Source organism: Pseudophryne corroboree, chromosome 4 (genome assembly GCF_028390025.1).
Source record: "Pseudophryne corroboree isolate aPseCor3 chromosome 4, aPseCor3.hap2, whole genome shotgun sequence".
Lineage (NCBI taxonomy): Eukaryota > Metazoa > Chordata > Amphibia > Anura > Myobatrachidae > Pseudophryne > Pseudophryne corroboree.
In genome coordinates this window covers 248505201-248524492 of record NC_086447.1, presented here as the reverse complement: position 1 = coordinate 248524492, position 19292 = coordinate 248505201, and the positions used below count along the sequence as shown (strand labels likewise).

The following is a 19292-nucleotide window of genomic DNA, read 5'->3' as shown; positions in this document are numbered from 1 at the left end:
AATAATCTAAATTTGTCTGAATAAGGAGGTGATGTATTCCCCTTTCTGTATATGCAGGGTCAAATTAACATTTGTAGGGATACCAGAACAAGTAAAGTATCATGTGGGGGCACTACCTACAGTATAACAATATCAAAATGATAATATGCCGATTTCATTAAAAAGTATACTGCTACTCCCACATCAAATGTGTTAATTGCAATGTAGTGTCCCCAATTCACATTATGCCACACATAACACTATATGCCACAGTACCTGCATGCTGGTAATGTAACTATGTGTGAAAGGCCCCTGGACAACCAGCCTAGCAGCCCATATGTTGATCTGGCACTGCATACATGCTCCCAAAGTTTGCTCTATATGTCACCAACCACCAGCATTGTTTCCGAGAAAGAAAGAGATTATTTCACTTCTCACCATCGTAGTGACTGTGGCCAAAAAGTCATTCTGCTTAATTGGACTTCGCACTTCCCCATTTCTCAGTACTGTGTTCTTTTACAGACACTTTACTTTCATCAGAAATCTATATTCCCAGATGTGGAAAAAGGTGTGCTCCACTTACAGAAAAGGTGGGGGCTTTACATTCCGCAGTTTGATAACATGACTCAAGCCCATATAAATATATTATTTGAGTCTACTACTTGGTTCTTCTATAGGCAATTAAATGTGTACTCGTTTTGAGGGAGACAAGGTTTTTTTTTAAAGTCTTTTAAACACTCCCATATATTCCGAATTTCTTAACATATTTTGTTAATCTAAGATTTATTTATTTATTTATAAACAGTTTCTTATATAGCACAGTACAATTGTGCTTTACAATTAGAACAACAGAATAGAACAAAACTGGGTAAAAACAAATAGACAGACAAAGAGGTAGGAAGGCCTTGCTCGCAAGCTAACAATCTATAGGGAAATAGATATTGATACACAAGGATAGATGCCACCTATTGCATAATGGTCCACCAGATTGCTAGGTTCTTAATGGGATATGATAACCCAGCAATGTTGGGCAAGTGTCAGGAGGGTGTGAGAGAAAAGAAAAACAAAATATGTGAGGTTACGTGTACTGTACAGAGAGGATGTAATTAGATAGGGAAGCACTGAAGGTTATGTGGGTGGGTCTGGAATTTGGTAGGCTTGACTGAAGAGGTTAGTTTTCAGGGAATGCTTAAAGGTTTGGAGACTAGAGGTGAGTCTTATTGTGCGTGGGAGGGCATTCTACAGAGTGGGTGAAGAACGGGCAAAGTCCTGTAATTCGTGTGGATGTGAGACGCAGATTTTGTGCAGAGCGGAGAGGTCGGGTAGGGAAATATTTTGAGATGAATGAAGAGATGTATTTTGGTTTATAGTCTTGTATGTAAGTAAAAGTATTTTTATATTTAATACGGTAGAATACCGGTAACCAATGGAGGGACTGACAGAGCGGATCTGCAGACGATTAATGTCTAGCGAGGAAGATTAGCCTCGCAGCTGAATTCAAAATACAGTAGATTGTAGTGGTGAGAGCCTATGTTTGGGAAGACCGGTCAGGAGACTATTACAATAATCAGTGTGGGAGATAATGAGAGCATGGATTAGAGTTTTTACTGTGTCTTTTGTAAGATATGGTCGGATTTTAGATATGTTTCTTAGATGTATGTAACATGATATTGAAACAGATTGAATGTGGGGAACAAAGGACAGTTCAGAGTCAAGAGTGACACCTAGGCAGCGAGCTTGTGGGGTAAGGATGATTGCTGAGTTACCAACAGTGATAGAGATATCAGGTTGGTAGCTACTATTGACCGGTGTAAATATAATTACTATGTTCCAATTATATGTGTATACTTTATATGTTTCTCAGTTTGACCTACAAAGACCTCTATGTTCAGAGGTGGAATCTGTAAGTGGCGGGCACAGGTGCTGTGATGTATATAGTTCTCATTGATGTATATGTATTCCAGTGGAAGGTAACAGCGGATCTTATTTTGTGTTTGTAATAGTTGGCATATGAATATCATTCTGTGTCTTTCACTTCCAGCAGTTTTTCAGTAAAGAAGCATGCAACACTCACTGTGTCGTGGTTACATGAAGACACTTATTGAAACATAAGTCATAGATTAACAGCTTCAAAAATGTAATTTGGGCCCACCTCCTCCATCCCACCCCAAGTTCACAATACGCCATATAACAATGGGTGACAGGGAGAGGAAAAGGGAAAGAGCGTAAGGCAGGGGGAGGCAATGGTTGACATAGAGAGGCAGAGGGTGACCACAGAAGGCAAGGGGAGGCAGAAGGTGACGGGGAGAGTTAGTGAGTGTTTGTGAAAGGCAGTGTGTGACAGGGAGAGGATGACATGGAGAGGCAGGTGTACAAGCACAATGTCCTGTGCGGTACAGAGAACAGGAGGCATGTACCTTGGTGGGTGCAGGAACACAGCGGCCTCTGCTCTGTCTGTGACAGGTGTGCCCGCCCCTTGTGCTTTCGTCAGTTTTGCACTCGGCCAGGCAGAATCTGACAGTGCCAGTTACACCAGTTGTGAGCAACCGTTAATTCACAGACAGCAGTGAATCAGAAAAAAAAATGTACAGCTGTCTTTTAATTAGGTGCAGTATATTAATATGATCATCAGTGCTGATAGGTTGCAAGACTCCTCTATCAGTCCGGCACACACAAAGTCAACGCTGCTTCCCTAAGTTAAGGGGCAGGTCCCTCAGGCAGCGGGGCCCACCCTACTCTCTGCACTGGGCCAATCATCCAACATTGCTCAAAATGGTCTGCAGTGGGGCCAGGGGATAACTCATTGCTGGTCTGGACAGCAGTGGGCCCCTTGGTCGCTGCACATGCTGCACCAATGATAGTTACGCCCCAGCTATGATCTAGGCAAATGTAGCTTTGTGCTTCTTATTGGTGGCGATGAGTACTAAATCTATATATTTTGTTTTGTTATTTTATGAGCAATGTTCCTTGTTAATATTACTTTTTCTGCTCATGTATTTCATTGTACTTGTAGTCTTGATATGTCATTATGCTCTTATAATGCAAAATACAAAAATAGAGAAATACATTTTAACATTAATAATATAGAACTTTTTTCTTGGCACAATATTTAAAAACTTTTCATTGAACAAATATTTTTAGCCGCTACTGTCCTTGAATTTAGGTACAGTGAGAACATGAATTACTTATAATTATTATTATATACTGCAGCATTTCGCAGTGTGTGTTCATATACAGCAAGCTGTGCTTTACGACAACTGGTCACTGAAATATTGCCTATGTGTCTGTATGGGATCACAGAGAGAAATAACTTTTACAAGAAATGTTAATTGTCCCTCTATGGTCATTTGAACAACTAGAAGGTAAGGTATAGGCTATTGTATTGAGGATAAAAACAAAACAAATTATGTAACACAGAGCAAAGTGAGAGCAGCCACTTTCTTTTTATAGTGTGCAATCAGGTGTTCCAGCGGTTGCTAAGTAATAAGCTACAATGCAATCCAGTGTATTAGCGCGTAACAGCAAAACCCTATCAGCAGTAGGTGATTTCCTACCAAGCACAGCCACTACGCTTTATTAGGAAAAGGGACTCCATGAAATTGGAAACTAATTAGTTGAATTTAATTATCTTTTATTGGAATACACATTTAAATACTGTGGACTACTTAGAATATATCCCATTATTCCCACTAATTGTAAATAAACTGTCAGCATGAATAAGAATTTATTTCATCTGCCTTTTTTCCCCATAACCATTAGCCTGCAATTTTACATAGTGCCTGCAATTCGTAGTGACAAAGGATTTTCAGTGACCTTCAACGCTGAATATTATTAGTAAAATCTATTTACAGCATGCATCAGCTCATCCAGTAATATGTAGAACACAAACTGCAGTCACATCTCCACTGTCTGATAGTAAAACCATGCAGACCAACTGTAACATTCCATTCCTGTCAAATGCTGAAGATTGCCGTTAATTGCAGGTGCATTTATTTCATCCACATTCATATGTGAATAATTTAGATGGAGTACTGTGTGTTAGAGGGCAATCTGGTCATGTGAGTTGCTGTTACCGTTCTGCATTGCTGTAGAGAGACATCAGTCTCCAGGTAGCTTGCAGGTATTTTTTTTTTTAACCTTATCTGATCCTGGAAACATGAAATGATATAATAATTTTGAATTAGTCTGTGAAATATGGATTTGTGGATAAGATGACCTCATGCCCCAATTAACATTCCTACAAAACTTATACCCACTACCAAAGAATGCTCTAATTCACACAAAAGGTTTTATATTCAATTACTGCCGATATATATCAACAACAGCAGGGCCGTAACTAGGTGTGTGCGGGTGGTGCTCAGCACACAGCACATATGCCCTGTGGATAGAAAACCATCGGCACCTACAATAACAGGCCTGCACTATCTAGAGTCACCAGACTCCAGAGCATCAAGGAGAGAAGGGCCATTCACAGCACAGCACTACAGGTGAGGGAAGCAACGGAGAGAGACTAGTCCCATGGGGAAGCACAAGCAATTATACTGCAACTTCAGTGACCCGCTCCTGAAGCCGTCGCCATAAGAGAGCACTACCTCCATGTTATCCGCTTGCACCTGTAGAGAGCCATTACTACCAGGATAACAGCTGCCACTGGAAAACAGCGGCAGCCATTGGGAGAGAGCCGCTGCCGCCGGGGAAGAGCCGCTGCAGCTGGGAGAGAGCTGCTGCCGCCGGGGAAGAGCCGCTGTTGCCGGGAGAGAGCCACTGCCGCCAGGAGAGAACCGCTGCTGTCGGGTGAAGAGGCGCTGCCGCCAGGAGAGACCCACTGCCGCCAGGAGAGAACCGCTGCCGCTGGGGAAGAGTCGCTGCCGCCGGGACAAAGCCACTACTGCTAGCATAGTCACTGCAGCCGGGGGAGAGCCGCTTCCACCGGGTGAGAGAGCCACTGTTGGGCATGGGGTCTGGAGAGCCAAAGGATTGCTTTTTGCTGGCTAGCTGGCTGACAGGATATGGGTGGAGAGAGAATGCGTAAGGGCATGTGTGGCATAAAGTGTAAGTGCATAATGTGTGGCTGGATGTGTAAGGGGCAAAATGTGTTGCATAATGTTTAAGGCAGGGCCGTAACTCACACATACTCTCTCTCTCTCTCATGTTAAAAGAGGGACTGTGCCTGCCTAATGTGTAAAAAAAAGGGGGACTCTGCTGTTTAATATGCAAAAGGGAGCTTTGCCTGCCGTACGGTGTAAAAGGAGACTCTACCTGCTGTACTGTGTAAAAGGGGACTCTACCTGCCGCACTGTGTAAAAGTGGACTCTACCTGGCATAATGTGTGATAAGGGCTCTACCTGGAGTAATGTGTAAAAGGGGCTCTACCTGGTGTAATGTGTGCAAGTGGCGCTACTGTGCGGTGTAATTTGAATAATGGAGACTTCTCTACAGCCTAATATGAATTGGTATTATTTTGTGGCCACGTCCCATGAAGCCACGCCCCTATATTTTTGGCACCTGTTTTTGATATGTGCTTGTGTGTGTGTGTGTGTGTGGGGGGGGTGCCGATGTGGTTTCTTGCACACAGCGCTAAAATGTCTAGTTACGGCACTGAACAACAGTCTTCAGAGTGGCTGATTAGAGCATTAATAACGCCTTATTAAACATGCTCAGTATAACGTTACATTACAACCTTGTTGCTATGCACAAACGGTGCTCTTTTGCAATATATATTGTCCTGTTCATTTATTAAAAGCATTCAGCCTTAATGTCAGCCTATTCATTATCTTTTCTTGATTACCTTTTTAAAGGGGTGTTCTTAAAGATACCAAGGTAACTATGTCATATTTAATTATTATTAATATTATTTATTATTGACATATAATTGATGTACTGTGTCTTATGTTGGCCATACAATGTGAAATAAAACTCACTATCAGACAGACAAACCATTATCTGACACTATGTCCTTTTATAATGCTGCGCGATGCCCATCCATAGTACGGTAAATCGGGTGCGTGCATATGATCACACCTCACCCCCCCGCAATCCATACGCATTGCATTGTAAGACCACAAGTGTGAGTGTATGCAGCCTGGTGCAGCATAGCATTCGCTGCAAGGTTCAAAGAGAACACCTCTGCATCCACTGTTAGATCAGGGGAGTAATTATCATATCTGTTATGGATGCTGGAAGATTTTTCCTGCTCAACAGAGCGATAACTGCTGCTTAATTGTGCAATCCGCTACCCAATTATCCACCCTATCAGCCAATAATTGGCTGATTGGGCCAATAACTGCACAGTGTATGACTGCATTTACTTGTCAACTTTTACATCTTTCTCTCTGGGAAAGGAACACTAAAGGGACAGGTCCAGGTACTGTGAGGCGGGTCTGTGTAGAAGGGGTAGAGCCAAGATTATGTGCTTCTTTGAGATTCGCATAATTGTATCCCCTGTCTTTCCTATTTCACTAGAAAGTGGTGAAATGCAGGGAGGTGACCTACTTTTTGGGGATTCCATAGGACTTTCCAAAAACGTAGGTGTTACCTGGATGTTCCAGAATTGTAAGTAAGTAAAGTGTATGGGACATTTATGCAAATGTCATACTGTCACTTTTTAATGGTGCATTTTTTATGCATGAACATACTATAAGAACATATAAATAGTCATGTATCACTAAAATGACATAGCTGATGATTAACTATATACCTCTTTGATAACTGGTAGTGGTACAGTATATCTATAGGAAAGCTGCTTCACTGGTCATTTCTTCAATCTTTGGGTAAGAATTAACAGTAGATATAACATGTGTGGCTCTGTATTGCATTCACAGAGTGAACACAGCTCGACTGGGTTGAAAACTAATGTTCTCACCCTTGTAAATAGACTTAACACTTGCCCATAGGGATTGACTGTCTCGATGGGTTTATAAAACAACTTGCTGCAATAATCCTGAAAAACAAAATAGTCAAATGTGCTCCAGAGCATAGAACACCCAAAGTTACCAACATTTAAAACTGCCTAATGATATTTTGTGCTTTAACAAACTTGGGGAATTGATGCAATATTTGAACATAACAAGAATAATTAAATGAGAAAGAAACCACAGAAGTGATTACTTATTAATAAAAGTTACCCACTTCTAGATTTCATTATCCTCAACACTTCCAGTGATGTATTTTGTTTGTTGGCTTCTGCCCTGCCATCAGAAAAGCAATAATGCCAAAAATGAGCAAGTGATTGGATCAGACAGTAATATCCTGGAGAACAATGCTACGATCACAATGCAGGTCACCGTTCAAGGCTGATAATGATCAGTAGCAGCAGGACACGGAAGGAGAACTAATATGAATATACATGTGTGGCGAGATGTGCTTTAACCCTAAATTTTTACTTTGTGTATGATGCTACCAAGTCACTGCAGAGCACTGGGGGTCATTCCGAGTTGTTCGCTCGCTAGCAGATTTTAGCAGCATTGCACACGCTAGGCCGCCGCCCTCTGGGAGTGTATCTTCGCTTAGCAGAATTGCGAACGAAAGATTAGCAGAATTGCGAATAGAAAATTCTTAGCCGTTTCTGAGTAGCTCGAGACTTACTCCTACACTGCGATCAGCTCAGCCCGTTTCGTTCCTGGTTTGACGTCACAAACACGCCCTGCGTTCGGCCAGCCACTCCCCCGTTTCTCCAGCCACTCCCGCGTTTTATCCTGGCATGCCTGCGTTTTTCCACACACTCCCAGAAAACTATCAGTTTCCGCCCAGAAACACCCACTTCCTGTCAATCACACTCCGATCACTTCAACGATGGAAATTCTTAGTTCGGACATGAGTAAATCTACTAAGTTTTGTGCTAAAATACTTAGCGCATGCGCACTGCATACCATGCGCATTTTCACCTTAATCGCTCCGTTGCGAAAATCGGCAACGAGCGAACAACTCGGAATGACCCTCACTGTGCAGACAGGATGTCGTGCAGCTACGTGACCTATGATGTCACCGTGCTGTGCCTATGTTAGGTCAAGGCCCGGCCTGCGTATGAGCTGCCTGGAAGAGACCAGCGGTGTCTGGTTCACAAAACTAGTACTGGCTAGCACTGCAGTTGGTGCCAGGACCACCAGTCTTGATCGGTCCCAGGCCTTGATGGCACAACACTGCACCCCATACAGGGTGGGAATCAGCATCTCCCCCTTTGTGCTACACATTTCTCTATAGCTTTTTAGAGGATTATCCTTACATATGATACAAAACTGGACGGACAGTGGTGTTCACCATAATTGTAAAGGGGGGTACACACGTACCGTTGTGTGCTGAGCGATCTAGCACAGACCGCTCAGCACACATCTCTCCCCCTGCTCAGCACACAGTGCGATGTGTGCTGAGCGGAGTGGGGACTGCTCACTTCACACAGCGGTGAAGTAAGCGATGTAAAGATTGTGCAGGCCAATCTAGAGTCAGCGATAGCGACGCTTGGGGCCGCATATCGCCATCGCTATGCGGCATACACACGGAGAGGTGTGTGCTTAATTTCTAAGCAATCTAGTCAGATTTCTTAGAATTAAAGCATACATCGCTACGTGTGTACCCTTTAATCTGTGTGAGTTACTTCTCCATGCTCACACTAGTCCGCCCTATATATTCTGCTACAACATTATCTACTTGGACAAGGGTGGTCATTCCGAGTTGTTCGCTCTGTAATTTTCTTCGCATCGCAGCGATTTTCCGCTAATTGCGCATGCGCAATGTTCGCACTGCGACTGCGCCAAGTAAATTTGCTATGAAAATTGGTATTTTACTCATGGCATTACGAGGTTTTTTCTTCGTTCTGGTGATCGTAATGTGATTGACAGGAAGTGGGTGTTTCTGGGCGGAAACTGGCCGTTTTATGGGAGTGTGTGAAAAAACGCTACCGTTTCTGGGAAAAACGCGGGAGTGGCTGGAGAAACGGAGGAGTGTCTGGGCGAGCGCTGGGTGTGTTTGTGACGTCAAACTAGGAACGACAAGCACTGAACTGATCGCACTGGAAGAGTAAGTCTCGAGCTACTCAGAAACTGCACAGAGAAGTATTTTCGCAATATTGCGAATCTTTCGTTCGCAATTTTGATAAGCTAAGATTCACTCCCAGGAGGCGGCGGCTTAGCGTGTGCAATGCTGCTAAAAGCAGCTTGCGAGCGAACAACTCGGAATGAGGGCCTAAATGCAGATCAGAGGACCTTTCTATGCTTTAAAATTCAGGACTCTTTGGGTTATTCAGGCTGGATTGCCCCCGCAACGCTCGGTCATTCACTGCCCCGCGAACACCTCTGCCTGTCAATCAGGCAGAGGCATTCGCAGCCAATGCGATCAGATTGCATTGGCTGCTAGCACACGCGGATGAAGGGAGCTAGGTGTGCGCACTGCAGCCGGGGTTAGTGCGGTCGCATTGATTAGCGCCGCGACCTGAATAACCAACTGTCTCCTAAGTTTTTTTTATACTGCTCTATGTGTTTTGTAAATGTAGTTGTCATAAATTTTGGACATTTTTATGCATAATATGAAAAGTTACATTTTAGATACTGTGCCCCTTTATACAGAGTTCTCGCCTTTTACTGTATTAATCTGCTAATTACTCTGTGGGAGCTCCTCCAGCTTTATTATTCGCTAATAATAGGTATGACCACTCCTGTATACTTGCATTTTGTTTTGACAGCCATTGAACTTTCTATTTTTACCTTCCAGAGATTCTAGAGGCACATCTGTCGATCTTCTGCAGCTTTGACCGATGGATTCCAAAGGGCAATAGTACCTGATGCTACAGTAAATAAGCCTGATTTAGCATTATTTGCTATTGCACTTTAGAATCCATCAGTCAAAGTTGCTGATCATCAGCAACTATGAAAAACCAACAGATAGTAAATCTACCCCTTAGTGATTGGTAACCTAGTTCCTGCACCCAACCCCTTCCCCCAGTGTTTACGTTTAATTCCCTACAGACTCTACACTGACTAAGGCGGTCAATGATTTCATCACTGATAAATTTAAAGGACATATAAACAAATGATATCCAAATTTATCTACAGTATCTCCTATGGATCTCTCATCCTCTATCATATATTAATTAATATCTTTTTTCCATTCCATCTTAGAAGTCCTCTTGTCACATCATACTCATCTCTGTAAAAGCTAACAATATTCCAACCAGTCAATAGAAGCTGTTTATTTTAAAACTCCTTATGGGGGAGATGTATCAAACCTACAAAAAAAAAGTGGAGAAGATGCCCATACCAACCAATCAGCTTCTACAGTAACTGTCATTTTACAGACTGTGCTAGATATGGGCAACTTCTCCACTTGGTCTCTTTTGAAGGCTCATCATGTGCCAATGTCCATTCTTGAATAAGAACTGTTCTTTATTTCCTTTGTCTCTATCCAAATCCCACAACATACTATTGCTTCCTTTGAGTGTTACAGGACTTGATCTCAGGGCTGCACCTACTGCAAGGAAACCCTTCCCTCATGCAAACAATCTTTCCTGCCTCCAAGCCTTTAAGCCAGGGGTGTCCAAACTTTTGTAAAGAGGGCCAGATTTGGTGAGGTGAAAATGTGTGGGGGCCGACCAGATACACAAATGCCCCCAGCAGTGCTGCCAGATACACAAATGCCCCCAGCAGTGCTGCCAGATACACAAATGCCCCCAGCAGTGCTGCCAGGTACACAAATGCCACCAGTGCTGCCAGATAAACATTGTATGCCCCCAGCAGTGCTGTCAGATACACATATGCCCCCACAGTGCTGGCAGATACACAAATGCCCCAGCAGTGCTGCCAGATACACATTCAATGACCCCAGCAGTGCTGCCAGATACACAAATGCCCCCAGAAGTGCTGTCAGATACACAAATGCCCCCAGTGCTGCCAGATAGACATTCAATGCCCCCAGAAGTGCTGCCAGATACACATTATATGCCCCCAGCAGTGCTGCCAGATACACAAATGCCCCCAGCAGTGCTGCCAGATACACATTCAATGCCTTCAGCAGTGCTGCCAGATACACATTATATGCCCCCAGCAGTGCTTCCAGATACACATTATATGCCCCCACAGTGCTGACAGATACACAAATGCCCCCAGCAGTGCTGACAGAAACACAAATGCCCTCAGCAGTGCTGCCAGATACACAAATGCCCCAGCAGTGCTGCCAGATACACATTCAATGCTCCCAGCAGTGCTGCCAGATACACAAATGCCCCCAGCAGTGCTGCCAGATACACAAATGCCCCAGTGCTGCCAGATACACATTCAATGCCCCCAGCAGTGCTACCAGATACACATTATATGCCCCCACAATGCTGACAGATACACAAATGCCCCCAGCAGTGATGACAGATACACAAATGCCCCCAGCAGTGCTGCCAGATACACAAATGCCTCAGCAGTGATGCCAGATACACATTATATGCCCCCAGTAGTGCTGCAAGATACACAATAAATGCCCCCAGTAGTGCTGACAGATACACATTATATGCTCCCACAGTGCTGCCAGGTACACAAATACCCCCACAGTGCTGCCACATACACAAATACCCCCACAGTGCTGCCAAGATACACAAATGACCCCAGCGGTGCTGCCAGATACACAAATGCCCCCAGCAGTGCTGCCAGATACACATTATATGCCCACACAGTGCTGCCAGATACACAAATGCTCCCACAGTGTTGCCAGATACACAAATGCCCCCAGTGCTGCCAGATACACAAATGCCCCCAGTGCTGCCAGATACACAAATGGCCCCAGTGCGGCCAGATACACAAATGCCCCCAGTGCTGCCAGATACACAAATGCCCCCAGTGCCGGATACACATTATATGCCCCCAGCAGTAAGGGGATGTAGTTATGTGACCGCCGTGTACTCCATCTGCAATCTAAAGCTTGGGATGCCGGCATTGGTATGATGACCGGTGGGATCCCAAGCGCCTGTCACACGAACCCAATCCGTAGTAAGTAGCACATAACCTCATGTGCCAAGCTCATATTTCCCTAGATTCTAATCTTGCTGATTTTTCAGTCCTTTCACACCCAGAATGTTTCATTACTGTCTTTGTCTCCAACTACAGCATGCAGACCGTGCTGGCTCTATATAAATACATAATAGTACCAATGGGTTGGATTCACGTGACTGGCAGTCAGGAGACTGCCGGTCACCATACCAACACCGGGATCCCGGCTTTTAGATGCCCGGCGGTGGGGGGGGGGGTGAGCACAACGAAGCCCCTTTCGGGCGTGCTGTGCTTGCCAAACTGTGGGCTCGGTGGCGAGTGTGGACTCCCATGCATGGGAATAGTTACTGTAGTCGGCATGCCGACTATCGGCATTGTGAGAGGGCGGGATCACAGTGTTGGTATTGTGAGACCGCCGGTCACATAACCGGTACATCCCGTACCAATAATATATGGATGGAGCATGTTTTCTTTTTTTTAAAATATATGTAGCAATCTTATTACACACTGGATTGCACAACATTAACCCCACATTGTAGAATGCAGGGAACATCACATAGACCATACCTGAAAGCTATTTGCATTTTAGCATGGACACTGACGCATGGTGCTACAATACTAGCTATTTATTCCACATTACTAAAGTAACTTTTCCATTTCTGTTTGTTCTTTCCCTCCATTTCCTGCATTTCTCTTCTAATTTTTAAACTTCTTTAAATGGTAAATATAAAATTCTTACCATGTCACATCAGTTTTATTTTACGCATCTTGCAACCCTTCCTAAATAATTAATCACTTATTATAGATAGTGTATTACATGTAAAGAGACATACACTCTTTGTGTAGATATCTGCAGAAAGAAAATTAAGTAATCATAACACTGATTCATCATTACTGACTGAAAGTGAGAGTTACAAAAATATAAAAAGCTATTTATCTTTATTTAAATAAAAACAATTTTAAGTTCCTTTAAGGTGTCTGAAAATGCTTATGTTATTAAACTTTACCAAGAGTTTTACAATTGGTTATAGTACTGTAAATTACATGAATGTATTCTTCATATTACACATACTGTTTCACTTACTCTCAGAAGGTTCTTTAGAACGTCTTCCACTGGAGGGCCTCCTCAGCAGACTCCTTCCTGAGGTAAAGAGGTTTGATAATTCTTCCAGGGGACTTGTCGGTGTTCTAGAACGTGAGTTGCTTTGCAATGAACAGTATGTACTGGTAGATGCATTGATTGACTTCCCTTCTTGTATCGTGTTTCTAGAATGAGGCACTGATGGAGAACTTCTTGATAAACTTCCTGAATTCACAGAATCATAGGGTGGAGGTCTTTTGAGGCTTAGAGGAGTCAGAGACCTACCAATGCTCACAGGAGAGGGAGAAGCAGAATGACTTTTAGGGTAACCATGTGGAGACTGTGTTCTGTATGTGTTTGAAGGATGTGGTGGTGAAGATGAATGACCAGATGAAGTAGTTCCATGGGACACAATAGTTTGGTCTTTTTCCACTTTCTGATGTCCTGTAGTGGCTGTTGGTAGTGGAGATGGTGAAGCAGCAGCTTGCTGCTTGATATAAGCCACATTTTCCAATACAGGAAGCTTTGCAACTTCAAGGGGAGTTAAAGGAGATTCATCTGAATTTGGTGAACATTGTGCTGGTGCTGGTGGAAACACCAATAAAGGAGGCCTTTGAGAAAGTAGATTTGGAAATGGAGGGGGAATGTCACAAACCTGGCCCTTGGGTGTTGATGGCACGGAGGACTTTGTGAATTCTAAGTCAGGCACTGTGGGAGTAGCACACTGAGAAGAGCAACTTACTTGATCTAAGTCATAGAGATATCTGGTATCTTGTCCTACATCGTCAAATATGGGGTATTTCATTTCTTCATATACTGCTTCACATTGGTCTTCCTCATCCCTTTTAAAGTCCCTTAAAATATTTCCTACCATTTCTATATAAACAGGTTCTTCCTGTCTGCCTAGAGTAGAACTGTAGATTTGAGATGAAGATGCTTCTCTAAACAAACTACTCTTCATTGGACCATGTTTTTTAATGTATGTCTCATCAAATGATGTGCTAAGATGAGTGGTTGGGTTTCGCTTGGGTTTTGGTGGAGGAATCTTCTTCGTATATTCATCGCTGTGGGGTCTTTGCTTTGCTGCCACTGAGAAAGCAAAGAAAAAAAAAAGTTTATAGACAAACATATTTCCCACACTGTATTCATTTATATGAACAGAGCACGGTCTATCACATTTATAATGTATATCCCTATATTTAAATGGGCAGCAAATTTAAATGCAATACGACACAACTGGAAAAGACATTGTAATACACTTTTCACAAATCTATCTATCTATCTATCTATCTATCTATCTATCTATCTATCTATCTATCCATCCATCTATCTACTGTATCTACACAGTCATATAGCTTCAGCAGATACACTAATACATTTGTAGGAGTTAAAATACTTAAGTACTACTACTGTGCAATAGTATGACACAGTGCAACAGTATGACACACAGGGGTAAATTTACTAAGGTGGGAGATTTTTAGAACTGGTGATGTTGCCCATAGCAACCAATCAGATTGTATCTATTATCTTCTAGAAGCAGCTAGACAAATGTTAAGTAGAATCTGATTGGTTGCTATGGGCAACATCACCAGTCCTAAAAAACTCCCACCTTAGTAAATTTCCCCACAGTGTGCTCCAATATGCATCCCAACTACTACCTGTACTCACCTCTGAGCCTCCTGATGACTTTGTGGCCTTACAATCTTTTGAACTGTCCTGCAGCATACAGAGCAGTTTTGCCTATCTGAAGCTCCACAGATGTGATGTTATGTTTAAGGGACTTAGGAGCCAGGAGCTACTTACTGTAGCAGTCATCTGTTCTCAGTTAGTGGTGGGCAGTTGGACCTAGACTGCCCTGGCCTCCCCCTTTAATCCAGTAATAATTAAAGTACAAAGTAAGAAATAGGAAACAATGATGAGCTAGGAACAAAACCCTGCTCTAGTTCAGCCCAGACTGATGTCTTTGTGACCCTTGCACAAATCCAAACCAGTAGCACACGCAGGGGGGGTTTCTGAGTACCCAGAAACCCCCCCTGACGGTCTGAGATTTTTTTGTAGACAAAGACAGTGTTTCCATCTTTACAGTGCCTGCCACAGCCATGATCTGAGCTGCTGAAAGAGTTGTGGTGGTGTGGCCTCCAGACACCCGGCAGCCACACCGGAGGACCTTGCTGCCGCAGCTCCTATCCACCGCAGCCAAACCAGCCAGCTAACAGGAAGGCTGCAAGGACCAGAACCGGAGACATGCGTTACTGCAGATTGTGGCCGGGAATTAGACGTTGTGCTGTGACGCACGGGATGTTACGCCGCCTCTAGGCATTCAGCTCTCGGCGAGCATCGCTATGGTACTCCGGATGCCTTTTGTGACATTGCTAGACTCGATGAATGGTGAGCTGTAAACTTACGGAGATTGAGCTGCAGGTACATAAAGATTTGCTCATGAGCGTCTGCTTAATTATCCGGCATCGGATATTTAACCACCATGATAACCCCTTTGGAACGATGTCCTTGAAAGAAACCGCTATATGAGGATATCGACCGTCCTTCACGTGAGTGTTAGGTACGCCCCTCTCTCACAATAGCAGATACCATTTAGATCCTGGTCTTCAACCACCAATTGATAAAGAGCACGTCACATCTTGAAAAGATACCTTTATGGGCATGTCAACACCTGTCTTTTTGTAAGTCAGGTGTGTTTATATGAGAACACTCTCTCAATTTGTTGGTTTAAAAAGATCACCAATTCTCTGACCATTCACATTGCCTAGTGAAGCCTACTAGCCTATCGGCAAAAACCGTAGACTACGTTATTGCCTCATTTTGTTTCACGCGACAATACTACACATTGTATACTTCTGTTTCATTTTCCTATTTTTTTTAACACGGTTGAGCTCTCTATCAATGATTGAACATTGAACACCCTTGACTTTCCGTCCGGAGACGGCACAGCTAAGTATTTTTTTGAGCACTCTCATATTCACCATCACCACTTGAGCGATAGCGCCATCTAGTCCACACCACCACAACTCTTTCTGTTCCACTTTTGGACTACCTGGGATAAGTCCACCGTTGGACCAAGAAGGCAGCAATCGGTTTACTAGAAGCGCCATTAAGGATTTCACCCTCCCTTTTTCAATATGATCTGAGCTGCTGCCCGACAGCTCCTCAGCTAGAGTTTTCTGTGCTCTCCAGTGCACAGGAAATGACTGAGCTGGGGAGAGCTGCGGGTTATCTGTAGCGGCGGAAACTGCAGCTGATAGCGGGCAATCAAGTAGACTGCGCTCCGGAGCGGTGGGTATCCGGCTACATTACAATGAGGTAGCTAGAATTGTGCCTGTCAGAGGGCTTGCAGTGGAGGCACAGCAGAGTGTTTATGATGAGTGTGTATGTACAGTATGTAATTGTATTAATGTGAGTGAGCGTGTGTGCGTGTGAACGTGTGTGTATATAGTCTGTTCAAGTTGAATTTTTCTATAGCAAATTCACATCTTTTTGTACTCTGGGCTGCAAGTTGCCTGTGGGTTATATATATATATATATATATATATACATACACACAGTATATATTAACTGTACATACAGTGTGTGTGTGTGTGTGTATATATATATATATATATATATATATATATGCATTCTGCAACTCGGCGGCACTCTGGTCAATACTTACACGTTAGACAAGCAGGCTTAGTTTGCAACATTTCAGCGTTGTTTAATGACGCTTTTGTCAAGCGCTATACATATACTGCTTGACAAAAGCATTATTAAACAACGTTGAAACGTTGCAAACCAAACCTGCCTGTCTAACGTGTGATTATTGACCGGAGTGCCGCCGAGTTGCAGAATATATGGGGATGCGTCAGTGCAGGACATCCGTCGTGGAGGGCACCCGGTAAAGCAATTATGTATGTGTTCCCGAAGAGTGTCAGATTTTGCATGTATATATACATATATATATATATATATATACATATACACTAGTGATGTGCACCGGACATTTTTCGGGTTTTGTGTTTTGGTTTTGGATTCGGTTCCACGGCCGTGTTTTGGATTCGGACGCGTTTTGGCATAACCTCCCTGAAAATTTTTTGTCGGATTCGGGTGTGTTTTGGATTTGGGTGTTTTTTTACAAAAAACCCTCAAAAACAGCTTAAATCATAGAATTTTGGGGTAATTTTGATCCCATAGTATTATTAACCTCAATAACCATAATTTCTACTCATTTCCAGTCTATTCTGAACACCTCACACCTCACAATATTATTTTTAGTCCTAAAATTTGCACCGAGGTCGCTGGATGACTAAGCTAAGCGACCCAAGTGGCCGACACAAATACCTGGCCCATCTAGGAGTGGCACTGCAGTGTCAGACAGGATGGCAGATTAAAAAAATTGTCTCCAAACAGCACATGATGCAAAGAAAAAAAGAGGCACAATGAGGTAGCTGTGTGACTAAGCTAAGCGACCCAAGTGGCCGACACAAACACCTGGCCCATCTAGGAGTGGCACTGCAATGTCAGACAGGATGGCACTTCAAAAAATAGTCCCCAAACAGCACATGATGCAAAGAAAAATGAAAGAAAAAAGAGGTGCAAGATGGAATTGTCCTTGGGCCCTCCCACCCACCCTTATGTTGTATAAACAGGACATGCACACTTTAACAAACCCATCATTTCAGCCACAGGGTCTGCCACACGACTGTGACTGAAATGACTGGTTGGTTTGGGCCTCCACCAAAAAAGAAGCAATCAATCTCTCCTTGCACAAACTGGCTCTACAGAGGCAAGATGTCCACCTCCTCCTGTTCGTCCGATTCCTCACCCCTTTCACTGTGTACATCCCCCTCCTCACAGATTATTAATTCGTCCCCACTGGAATCCACCATCTCAGGTCCCTGTGTACTTTCTGGAGGCAATTGCTGGTGAATGTCTCCACGGAGGAATTGATTATAATTCATTTTGATGAACATCATCTTCTCCACATTTTCTGGAAGTAACCTTGTATGCCGATTGCTGACAAGGTGAGCGGCTGCACTAAACACTCTTTCGGAGTACACACTGGAGGGGAGGCAACTTAGGTAAAATAAAGCCAGTTTCTGCAAGGGCCTCCAAATTGCCTCTTTTTCCTGCCAGTATACGTACGGACTGTCTGACGTGCCTACTTGGATGCGGTCACTCATATAATCCTCCACCATTCTTTCAATGGTGACAGAATCATAGACGACATGTCAGTAATCGTTGGCAGGTCCTTCAGTCCGGACCAGATTTCAGCACTCGCTCCAGACTGCCCTGCATCACCGCCAGCGGGTGGGCTCGGAATTCTTAGCCTTTTCCTCGCACCCCCAGTTGCGGGAGAATGTGAAGGAGGAGCTGTTGACAGGTCACGTTCCGCTTGACTTGACAATTTTCTCACCAGCAGGTCTTTGAACCTCTGCAGACTTGTATCTGCCGGAAAGAGAGATACAACGTAGGTTTTAAATCTAGGATCGAGCACGGTGGCCAACATGTAGTGCTCTGATTTCAACAGATTGACCACCCGTGAATCCTGGTTAAGCGAATGAAGGGCTCCATCCACAAGTCCCACATGCCTAGCGGAATCGCTCTGTTTTAGCTCCTCCTTCAATGTCTCCAGCTTCTTCTGCAAAAGCCTGATGAGGGGAATGACCTGACTCAGGCTGGCAGTGTCTGAACTGACTTCACGTGTGGCAAGTTCAAAGGGTTGCAGAACCTTGCACAACGTTGAAATCATTCTCCACTGCGCTTGAGTCAGGTGCATTCCCCCTCCTTTGCCTATATCGTAGGCAGATGTATAGGCTTGAATGGCCTTTTGCTGCTCCTCCATCCTCTGAAGCATATAGAGGGTTGAATTCCACCTCGTTACCACCTCTTGCTTCAGATGATGGCAGGGCAGGTTCAGGAGTGTTTGCTGGTGCTCCAGTCTTCGGCATGCGGTGGCTGAATGCCGAAAGTGGCCCGCAATTCTTCGGGCCACTGACAGCATCTCTTGCACGCCCCTGTCGTTTTTTAAATAATTCTTCACCACCAAATTCAATGTATGTGCAAAACATGGGACGTGCTGGAATTTGCCCAGATGTAATGCACGCACAATATTGGTGGCGTTGTCCGATGTCACAAATCCCCAGGAGAGTCCAATTGGGGTAAGCCATTCTGCGATGATGTTCCTCAGTTTCCATAAGAGGTTGTCAGCTGTGTGCCTCTTATGGAAAGCGGTGATACAAAGCATAGCCTGCCTAGGAACGAGTTGGCATTTGCGAGAT

At 43.9% G+C, this 19292-nt stretch overlaps 1 protein-coding gene across 2 annotated transcripts in view; it reads right to left on the bottom strand.

Annotated features, from left to right (window-relative positions):
• NYAP2 (neuronal tyrosine-phosphorylated phosphoinositide-3-kinase adaptor 2) overlaps positions 1-19292 on the bottom strand; it is a 293064-nt gene that overhangs the window by 34528 nt on the left and 239244 nt on the right. For both annotated transcript variants that reach the window (XM_063916016.1, XM_063916015.1), the window contains exon 4: positions 13024-14109. In XM_063916016.1, the coding sequence (XP_063772086.1) occupies positions 13024-14109 (1086 nt within the window). The remainder of the gene's footprint in view (positions 1-13023; positions 14110-19292) is intronic.